The sequence below is a fragment of the Pollicipes pollicipes genome, unplaced genomic scaffold (genome assembly GCF_011947565.3).
Source record: "Pollicipes pollicipes isolate AB1234 unplaced genomic scaffold, Ppol_2.1 Scaffold_4740;HRSCAF=5597_pilon_pilon_pilon, whole genome shotgun sequence".
Classification (NCBI taxonomy): domain Eukaryota; kingdom Metazoa; phylum Arthropoda; class Thecostraca; order Pollicipedomorpha; family Pollicipedidae; genus Pollicipes; species Pollicipes pollicipes.
Genome location: NW_023596545.1, coordinates 25,874,291 through 25,885,264, shown reverse-complemented (window position 1 = coordinate 25,885,264; position 10,974 = coordinate 25,874,291). Strand labels below are relative to the sequence as shown.

Here is a 10,974-nt window from a genome sequence, read left to right as displayed (position 1 = left end):
TCTTACGACGCCTGCGTGTTTTTCGTAATCCCGGAGACAGGAATGAAAACGCTAGCTTTAGATGTGGCGCACGGCGTATTTATCCGTCTTGGGCCACATGCTGCTTTTTCCATGTGCGAGCACGGTTTTCGCTTGTTACGTTTGGCGCGGGCGCTGGTTCCGGACGTGGGCGCCAGAACGATCAGAAGGGGGCGCCCTTTTAAAAACACCGACCCCGCCGGAGTATGAGTACGTTCAAACAGAGCACGGACTACGGTTAGAATTGGCTGTCGGAGAGACGTTGAGACGGACACGGTGATGGGAGACCGTGTCGACCTGGCGCGCCGACGGCCGGGTGCTCGGCACCTGCACATCTGCAAAATGTAAGCCCGTCGGAGTGATCACCGATCCTTCGACGATTTTTCGAGGTCCCCGGCGCTTCTTTTGTTTTATAACCTTGCGTGGTATTAATGCACCTTAAAGAAACGAAAGTCCTGTGGGAACGCTGACCTTACGTACCCGCACATTTGTGCTGATCCGTTATATGCCGTGCATTCCTTTCTTGCTTGCATTATGCATGTATAATAACAATTAGGATATCTAGAATGTAAATATGTTTGCAGTGTGTGTGTTGTTGTATGACGTGATGACCCTTGCCTGGCATTGCTCTATGCGTTTCAATAAACACTGTGGGGAAATAGCAGATCAAGGAATCATGTGCGGCCGGGATTTTGCACCAGGAAAGAGGAACTGTTGTGGTGAGGCCCATGCTTTTAACGCTAAAATCTCCATGTTGCACAGCTCACATACTCCGCACAGCTTGGGCGACCGTGAATTTCCACTAGTAAAGGGAAACTGAATAGCATGAAGAATGTGGATAAATTTTGATTGTTTGGTAGCCTTGACTGTTTCAAATATGGCGTTCATAAGACGTGAAATAATTTTACGCTACCCATCTCTCCGCGGCCTTGGTTTTTACTATGATATCCCGGTTTGGCCGTGTTATGCGTAGGGGTGCCATGCATAGGGACTTAAATTAAATTGAGTGAAAATTAAATGTCCTGAGTTCAAGATGTACTTGTCTCTTCGCATCAGTAAGACAATCAACAGATTTGCATAATCTGCTTTATAGCCTCTTATAAAGAGCGAATCATGGGTATGGTGTACGACAATGTGGGCATCTTGAATGTTCTCGAAGATGGTGGCACGGCTTGTCGCATAAAAGAGAAGGTGCAATTATGCCTTAGCTATGATCCAGCTGGGATGAGTGCTAAATTTTATGCAGGTGAGTGCAACCAGGGGTCATGCTGAACAATAAGATGAAGGGAAAGGTTCTCAAGAACACATTCAAAGTATGTGTGGGAAGCATTCGACCCACAGTTGGGCATAGTATTTTGTTGTCACATTGAGGTAAGATTTGTTGCTGCCATGTCATGTTCATGCTTAATTCTCTCTTTGATCTTGCTAAGGAATTTTAGCATGATGTGACACTGGCTACCATGCACTTAACATGAATTTATGATCCATATGGTAAAAAGTATGCTCCACATGATTGAGACTGCACATGGTTACAAGAAGTCTGCTTAAAACCAAATTTGTTATTGAGTCATAACTGTAGAAAATCAAAAATTAAATGTAAGTGTTGGTTGAAGAGTAAGGCCCTTGAAATTGATGGGCTGCAAATTACCATCTCCCTTTTTTGTCAAGTATCATGTTTTGGACTCCACCAGTAATTTTAATGGACTGTTATAAGAGTAGCCTTAAATAACTCCTAAATATTTAGGACCTAGGACCTACCTCATGGCTTGTCATAGAGGAAATGTTTCACATTTGATGATATTGAAGAAATCATCAGGTAAAATGAAACATGCTCACTTATACCTGTTGGTATAATTTTTGAATGGAAAAGACCACTCTAGAGAACACAACTTTCTGTTCTTGTTGGTTCTGTTTCTGTTGCTGTTTAAGTAAATATGCTCCTCAGTATGCCATGGTTTCATTATGTCATTGTACCTTGCCCTACATTGATTGAAAGCAAGTTCATGGCCATGATATCTGGGAATCAAGCTCATGAATGCTAGATATAAATGTCTGGACAGCTAAATCTTTTAGCCTTGATTGTGGCATGGCTTATGGAATGGCAGGATTTAAATGTGGTTATTATGACAGCAAATGCCAAGGTGACCTTGACCTATTTTTCTTGATATACATTTCATGATTTTCACAGGTGTGTAGCTCAGAAACTTCAGGGGTGTAGGTCTTAAGGAGGGCATAATTGTGAACATCTTCAAAAGGTCCTCAAGATGGTTATTTCAGTTCAAAACACCACATGTATGTGGAATGCTCCATTTAAAGCCCACCACCACCTGAGAGCAGTCATGCATGATGCAGTTTGCATTGGAAAAGTGAAACTTCCATAAAAAGTGAGTGGCTTGGTTGTGCCTGCCAATGACAGTGAAAGATATTTTGTATTTCAGGACATAAGATCCAGCTGGAGTTCCCTATCACAAAGACAACAGAGTGCTGCAAAGCTGGCAGGACCTCCTACATTTTCTCTTTCACCAGTGATGCCTTCATGGTTGTGTTTCATACCACACAAGGTTTGTATAGGTGACACAGAATGACATGAGCATACTTGTTGAGAGACGCCCTGCTCTTCTCACTGCCTGTGGGGAGTTGAACTGTTAACTTCATATGGTAAACCTTGTTTCCATTTTTTGCTTTTGTTTTGTTTAGACAGTCTAATAATGCACATTAACCCCAGATTGATCTGTCTTGTTTATTTGTTGTGCATACCTTAGGATTTCATTTTTGTGTGTATGTGTCGTGATTTGAGTGTGTTTATCTCGTCTTTCTCACATTTCAACAGCATTTAAATGCTATACCCTTCTCACTTTTTTGTGCTTCTGTATCACTGCATTTAAGTTCTGCAGGGCGCACAGAATGTCCAGTTCTTCATTGTGACCTGACTGATCCTTCCAGCGTATTTTTCCGTGTGCGACGATGACGTAGTCGACGATGGTTTCAGACTGCCAGCGATTTCACAAGTTCATGCAGGACTTCAAGTCCGGCCAGGCAGCGTCCGTGTTCTCAGAACGCACAGAGGAGGCATCAGCCTCTCAGTATTTCCAGGTTAGTGGCTGCGTTCGCCACACAGCTCCCCCTGATGGTTTGTGGATATGATCACTGTTCGATCTCTGGTGGGGGTGGCTGGACGCGCCGTTGTCAGGAGGTTCCAGTCTGCCCAATGGATGTTTGATTGCTCGTGATGTTATCTCCCACTGTGGGGGTGGCCGCTGCCCAGCCGCGTTGTGCCGACGGTTGGGACCTTGCAGTGCCACACGAGAGGTGTCATTTGACTCCGTTTGCGGATGTCGCCCGGTGATGTTAGCAGTTCGCGTCACCTGTTCACCTGTTCCGTGAGCAGTGCGCTGGCAACGCTGCTGCTCTGGCCACTAGGGCAGGCCGGGCTAGGGGAGCTGAACTGTCGCTCTGCTGCCGCTCTGTCCATTGGAGCGGGCCGGGCTGGGAAATGAACCGTCGCCTCACTGCCACCTTGGCATCGGAGCGGGCCAGGCTGGAGGAGCTGAACCGTCGCTCTACTACCGCTCTGCCCGCCGGGGCGGGCCGGGCTGGGGGAGCTGGACCGTTGCTTTGCTGCCGCTCTGCCCGCCGGGGCGGGCCGGGCTGGGGGAGCTGGACCGTTGCTTTGCTGCCGCTCTGTCCGCCGGGGCGGGCCGGGCTGGGGGAGCTGGACCGTTGCTCTGCTGCCGCTCTGTCCGCCGGGGCGGGCCGGGCTGGGGGAGCCTGGACCGTTGCTCTGCTGCCGCTCTGTCCGGTCCTGGGCCGGGTGGGAGGAGCTGAACTGTCACGCCGCTGCCGCTCCGACCGCGCGGCGCCTGCGCTCCGCTGGACCTGCCGCCCCGCACGCAGCGGACCGCCGACTGATCCGGGCGCTGCCGCCTCCCGCTCCTCGCCTGCAGTTCTACGGCTACCTGTCGCAGCAGCAGAACATGATGCAGGACTTCATCCGGACGGGCACCTACCAGCGCGCCATCCTCGCCAACACCGCCGACTTCACCGGAAAGGTACAGCACGCTCACGAGGTGACGCTGGCCGACTCAGGACCAGCCCCTGTACCTGACCTGTGTGCGATGGCCCTGGGGAAGGCGTGGCTGGGGCCTAGGATTGACTCTGTGTGTTTTGGGGTCGCTCAGGTCGAGCAGCTGCCGGCGGAGAACGAGGGGTGGGAGTTGTGCGCATGATGCGGCGGTTCGGCAGGAGCGGTTTGGTCTAAGTTAAACATCTCACACGATATGCTTACTGCCCTGCCATGATTATATGCCTCTGCAAGTGCGTTTGCCTGGCATCTGTCGGAGTGCGCTAGCTCAGTAACCGAGGCAACCCGAGTTCAAGGCAACCTGCCCATATATTACGGCTCCATCTCTGCAAGCAATGCACAATCGTTACGAAGGCACTTATGAAGGGCTGGGCATGCCTGCCTCAGGTGATGCCGGAGATGTGTTCACCGCTGTCCCCCGTGTCTTGTAACCGTACCTCCCCCTCTCCCAGGTGGTGCTGGACGCGGGCGCCGGCTCCGGTATACTCTCATTCTTCGCGGCACAGGCCGGCGCCAGGAAGGTGTACGCTGTAGAGGCCAGCTCGATGGCCGAGCACGCGGCGGTAGGTGGTGGCGGCGCCGTTGTGCCGATGGCGACTGTAAAGTTTGGCGTCTCTTTGATTGGGGAAGAAGGCATGGTCACGATGTCTGCCGTGCCCCTCCCCCCCCCCCCCCTCCCACCAGTCCATCAGGATTATGGACCACTCGAAGTCTTGACAGCGGCGTTAAGTTCGCAATACGCACGTACGTTTTGGGAAAAAATATGTACCATTTGCCCACTCCTTTCCAATGCACGTTGTGAAGCCGTTCAGATGACGTTTGGCCCTGCCATGGGTGCTAGTGCTCCGTGGCGGAGAACGGCGCTATGTCCCGGCCGGCGTGGCCGACTGCGCGGCTTCCGCGCCCATCCCGCTGACTTCGCCGCCAAAAGAAATCGTGGTGTCCAGCGGTCAGGGCCGGACGCGCAATCACGGCGACGCTATCACATTCACGGGTGGAATGAATATGAGTTATTTTTGTGTGTCGCGAGTTTATATTGCACTCAGAAAGAAGTTGGTGTGCCATAGGTTTTCATGCCGGTTTCCCATGGACAATCGCTGAGAGGCGAGCTTCTACTGCAAATGCAGGATGTTGCTGAATTATATGTTCATTGTGCGCCCTGACACTGGCGTTTTGTTTCGTCTCTGCTATCATATCTATGGTAGCCGCAATTTTGTTTTATTTTCGTATGATGTTTTTTCATGAAGCCCTTTATTTTCAGTTGCACTTGATGTTTGTATTTCCTTTGTATGCTATATATTGTTGGTATCATACTCAGTTTGGTTAGTATTTTGACTAGAATGTGAACTTAAACCGCTTTGGATTCACCCTGAACACTACACACTGTCCAACACTGCATCGCCGGCTTTCAGATGCTGGTTGAGTCCAACAACTTGCAGCAAGTCATCCAGGTGATCGCAGGCAAGATCGAGGAGATCGAGCTACCCGAGAAGGTGGACATGATCGTCTCGGAGCCCATGGGCTACATGCTCTACAACGAGCGCATGCTGGAGACCTTCCTACACGCCAAGAAGTGGCTCAAGCCTGGCGGTAGGTAGCCGGGTCCCATGGCTCGTCAGACGGCTTAAGACGCTAGGAAAGTAAACCGTTCTGGGGATTTATTGGTTATTCGTTCACGGGCATTTACATGCTTCGTTTCCGCTGCCACGTACATACACTGACAGCTGTGATTGTTATCTGTGTGTGCACTGTCCCGTTTGTCCACTGTCGTGTGTCAGCTGTCTCATGCGTATCGCGGTTTCCTGATGGGTCTGAAGATGTTTGCCCTGCGGAAGTTCGTGGTTTTGTATGAGGAGGCTTTTGCACAAAATCCACATATTGTCGATCACTGTGAAATGAGAGCAAGCACGACTGCCTGACGTACAAGTCTGACTCAGTCAGAGTCAACAGACCACCGTCTGACGCACATATCTGACTCAGACTCATATCAGCAGATCACTAGCTAACGCACAGACCCGACTCAATCAGAATCAACAGATCACCAGCTGACTCGAGAGTCAACAGATCACCAGTTGACTCCCAGATAGTCCACTATGTTCCAGTCCGCTGATGGGTTGGGACGCTGAGCTGTGATGTCCTCTGTCTCACGTGTCCGCTATGGTCCAGTCTGTTGATGGGCTGGGACACTAAGCTGTGATGTCCGCTGTGTTCCAGTCTGCTGATAGGTTGGGACACAGCTGCGATGCCACCGTCTCACGTGCCTGCTGTATTCTAGTCTGCTGGTGGGTTGGGGCGCTGAGCTGTGATGTCCGCCGTCCCACGTGTCCGCTGTGTTCCAGTCTGCTGATGGGCTGGGACAATGAGCTATGATGTCCGCTTCCGCTGATGGGCTGGGATGCTGAGCCAGCACCCCCGTTACAGGTCGTCTGTTTCCGAAGCCGGGCCGAGCTGCACGTGGCGCCGTTCGGTGACCAGGCACTCTACATGGAGCAGTGCAGCAAGGCTAACTTCTGGTGCGGCTCCCTCTCCATTCTGTCTCCGCGTCGTCGGCCAGTGGTCGGGCTCCTTGACGGGCTGTTACAGCTCATCGACGGACGGCTGTTACAGTTTATCGACGGACGGCTGTTACAGTTCATCGACGGACGGCTGTTACAGTTCACCGACTAATGGCTGTATTACAGTTCACTGATAGACGACTGTCACAGTTTACCAACTGACGGCTGTGGTGGCTACGTGACATACAGCTGTAGCCTGACCGACTTACTGACTGACAGGCTTGTGTTTTTGGTGGTGGTAGGGGGGGGGGGGATGCGGCTGTAACCGCGCCGACACGGACCTCCATTTGCACTCGACCGGCGCTTAGGATTCCTCTGCGATCGCAGATTGGGACCCCCACCCCGTAGGAGTTCCTCAGCCGCAGTGGCTCTGTCGCGTGTGGTCCGCCCGCCGCCGCTGCGCGGCCGTCTGTCTGGTCTGTCCTGCAGCTGTCCCCCCGGCCCGCAGGCACCAGGCCAGCTTCCACGGCGTGGACGTGACGTCACTGCAGCAGCGGGCGGCCGACGAGTACTTCCGGCAGCCGATCGTGGACACGTTCGATGAGCGGATCTGCCTGGCCGAGCCGGTGCGCCACCCGCTCGACTTCCACGAGGCCGAGGAGCGCCAGCTGCACCAGATCGGTACGACGGCCGGGATCGCTGGCGCGTGCTGCTGTGAGCCGCACACCGTCTGGGATGTGGGGCGGAGCGTACGTCGCGCGTTCACTGTCGAGGCGGTGCGAGCCGGAAGCTTCCCTCGGTTATAGGCTAGCGGTGTGTGTGTGTGTGTGTGTGTGTGTGTGTGTGTATGTGTAGCTGGCCGCTGGCAACCGCGATGATTTACTCAGTTAGCCAATCGCTACAGTGGTCGTAAGTGCATGGTGGTGCGTGCTGACTCTCGTTCGGCTAAGCGAATTGATGTTATCCGGCTGTTGCTCTGGTTTGGGGAAGCTCGCGCTGCTCATGCGCTCTCGGGAGACGCTAGCCCGTCACCCCGTGAAGCCTCTCACGTGCTCCCCGCAGCTCCGCAGGCGGGGCCGCGTCGTCCGCTCGGCTCTCCTGTGTGGCCTCCGCGCGCGCGGCCCGGCCGCCCCCTGACGCCTCTGGCGTGCTCTCCGCAGATATCCCGGTGGAGTTCCGGATCCGCGAGACCGGCACGGTGCACGGCCTGGCGTTCTGGTTCGACGTGGTGTTCTGCGGCTCGCAGACGGCCGTGCGGCTGAGCACGGCGCCGACCGAGCCGCTGACGCACTGGTACCAGGTGCGCTGTCTGCTGCGGCACCCGCTGCCGGCCAAGCAGGGCCAGACGCTCACCGGCCGCGTCCTCATGACGGCCAACCAGAGGTGGGTGCCGGCGGCGGCGAGCAACACGATGTGGAGGTCAGGGACGGGTCGCGGGATCGCGGGTGGGTCTCGGGTGCCGGCGGTGTGCTGGAGGCGGGGCAGGACGCTTTTGGGGAGTTCGGGGGAGCGGCGCGGGTTGACGGCGGCCGGGACGGTTTCGGTTGCGATGAGGGAGCCGGACGTGGGTCACGTGGAGTGATAGTCGTCAGGGGCCTCGGGGAAAGCGATGGACGTGTGCTGCCCCCGCGCGTAGCGGCTTGATGTTCTGAATGTTACTGTGGTTACGGGAACCTCTCGCTGCTTGTGTGCCCTCCGCTGGCACCTGTCAGAGGTGTCTCAGGATTCACTGGGTAATGCTGACCAGCTAGAGGTTGATGATGGAGGCCACGGACAACCAGAGATGGCTCACGGCAATTGGGGATGAACCGGAGGGATCACAGAAGATGGTGCTCAACTAGAGATGAGCCACGGGTATTGGTGACCAGCCAGAAGTAGGTCAAAACACCCCATTGCAACATATAGTAGGTCACACGGGCCAGCGACCACCCCCGCCTAGTTGAGACTCTGCCCACCCACCACCGCCCGACGTCAGCGCCCACCGGCTCCGTCACGGCGGCCCTCCGAGGCCACCTCTGACGGCGCCACGACCCGCAGGCAGAGCTATGACGTCACCATTTCGCTGGAGGTGGAGGGCACCGGCGTGACGAGCACGGTTACGCTTGACCTCAAGAACCCCTGCTTCCGGTACACGGGCGCGGCGCCGGCTCCGCCGCCGGGCCACCTGGCCGTCAGCCCCAGCGAGCACCACTGGGCCCAGCTGGACGCCCGGGGCGCCCGTCACGGTCAGTCGCGCGTCCGGCTGGTGACGGCAAGGTCGCGGGTTCGATCCGCGCCGCGGGAAACATTGATTGGTGGTCATTAGCCGGTTACGTAAGAAGGAGGAGGATGCTGGAGGTGCATTTGGTGTCGCATGATGTCATAATGACAAACTCGACGCGAAACGGCTGGCGTGCATCCTAAGCCATTGTGACATGGACCATTGAGCGGCAAAAGTGCGCTGGGGCAGGGTTCAAATCCGTTGACCTCATGACGGCAGCACTGCTTGCACGACGCTATCCGTTGGACTGGTGGTGAGATGGGCCGTGGTAATGATACACTTGGTCGAATGATACGCGTGATAACGGTACACGGCACCTCAGCCAGCCGGCCAGACCAGACACCTCTAGCGCCGTGTTATCACACCTGTGTGCCCGACCCGCGCCTGACTGACTTGACCTGCCTACCTGACCTGACCTGTCTGTCTCATCTGACCTGCCCAACCGACCTGACGTGTATGACCGGACCTGAACTACCTGACTGACTTGATCTGACCCGACATGACTTTCTATCTGACCTGACCTGCCTGACCGATCCGACCTAACCTGCCCGCCTGACCTGCCTGACCCACACCCTGCGGTTCGTGCCCACAGCGCTCAGTCTGCTGCACGGCATGACTGTCAACGGTCTGGGGGAGGTGGCGGTGGACCCGGCCATGCTGCTGCACACCGCGCGCGCTGGTGAGTTCCGAGCCAGCGGGCCGGCCGGTGCCGCCCGTCACGCGGCCCCGCCCGCTGCGCGCCGCGTGTTTCGGTAGGAGATGCCACAGCAGCTGTGTGCGTGCGCTGGTCAGGTCGGGGCTTTGCCAGAGTGAGTGACAACCGTACGACAGGTGTCAGTGAATCGCTGTGACTGGTGCCTGTACGCCGGCGCCGTTTCTTCCGACCTGGGGTACGTATTGTTTGCGGGATCGGTGCGCCATTTGCTATATCGCTGAACTGACCTGGCCTGGGCTGGCGCGTGACCGGGCCGTAGCCTCGCCGTTCGTATCGTGCCCCGTAACACGCGCCTCTGGTGCCTCTGACTGGCGGACAAACCAGCGCGCGTTCTTCGCGGCGGGTCATGATCTTCCCGTTCAGGTCCCGACACTTCTTTTGAATGGCAGTGTCTGCAAATATTTGGAGCACTACATGTATGCCATGTCTCTTGGTTCGTATTTGACATTTTTGCCTAACCTCGTTCCCTCAAAACCGTGGACAGCTCTTCGAAGCGTCTAATTTTCTCAGTAAAGTCGATGCTTTTTTGAAAATCCACATTTCCAGCATAGCAAAGTTTGGTCTCACAATGCCGAAAAGCCTGGAGCCAGAGCCATTTCTTGCTGCTGGGCCGGGCGCGGCGGTGGCTGACACGTCGTGCGGCGGCAGAGTGTGACCTGACCCGCCCTCTCTCGCCTGCGCGGCAGCGGAGCCGCCGGCCAGCCGGGCCGCCATCCACCCGGGCTCTATCCCGACTGCCTGCGTGGCGAGCGCCGCCCCCTCGGGCCAGGCGGCCAAGCGGCCGGCGCCGACGCCGGCTGCCTCGCGCGCCGGCGCCGTCCGGCCGGCTCAGCGGCGCGCGCCGGCCGGCCGGCGGCGCCACCCAGTCAGCGCCGCGCGCTCCGTCGGCGACCGCGTGGCGCCGGCGGGTGCGCTCTGACCAGAAGGGGGGCTAGCTGCCGGCGGTGTCCGGCGCGCAGGGGCTGGCTCCTGAGGAGTCGGCCCCTGCTCCTTTGGTGGGAGGGGGGAGGGGGAGGAGGAGGAGGCGCCGGCCGGAGCTCCTGTGGAGCTGACGCCGTGCGACGAGGGGGGCGAGGACTGTGCTGACCGCCGGCGTTCTTGTTCGGGGCCGTAATTATGCTGTGAATTGTTAGCTCACCTCAGCTATCCTCACTGTCACGGGCGGTAACGGCTTTTGTGAAGCCTGACTGTTGCGTCTGGCATTTTGTCCAGCATTGCGTTCAGCAGCACCCTTGAGATTGACAATACACCATGTGGTAGTAGCGGATGTTTTCGGTTGTATCGGTGGTGTTCCGGTAGTATTTGTCGGTGGTGCACATCTGCGGCATTTCGGTTTTAGAAGGGATGCGTCTATTCACTGCGATATAGCTCGTACGGTTACTGGGAACGTTTTAGGCCGTGTTGG

The 10,974-nt window shown here is 56.1% G+C and overlaps 1 protein-coding gene across 1 annotated transcript; it reads left to right on the top strand.

The window, feature by feature from the left end:
- The first annotated feature begins 981 nt into the window (after positions 1-981).
- LOC119098100 (histone-arginine methyltransferase CARMER-like) lies at positions 982-10,542 on the top strand. Its single transcript, XM_037221028.1, is given in 14 exon segments — positions 982-1,264; positions 2,457-2,579; positions 3,008-3,111; positions 3,963-4,067; positions 4,552-4,662; positions 5,512-5,689; positions 6,521-6,534; positions 6,536-6,612; positions 7,103-7,275; positions 7,755-7,977; positions 8,632-8,819; positions 9,447-9,533; positions 10,256-10,333; positions 10,529-10,542. Coding segments are annotated over 14 exon segments (1,608 nt in total). The 5' UTR covers positions 982-1,131.
- The last annotated feature ends 432 nt before the right edge of the window (positions 10,543-10,974 follow it).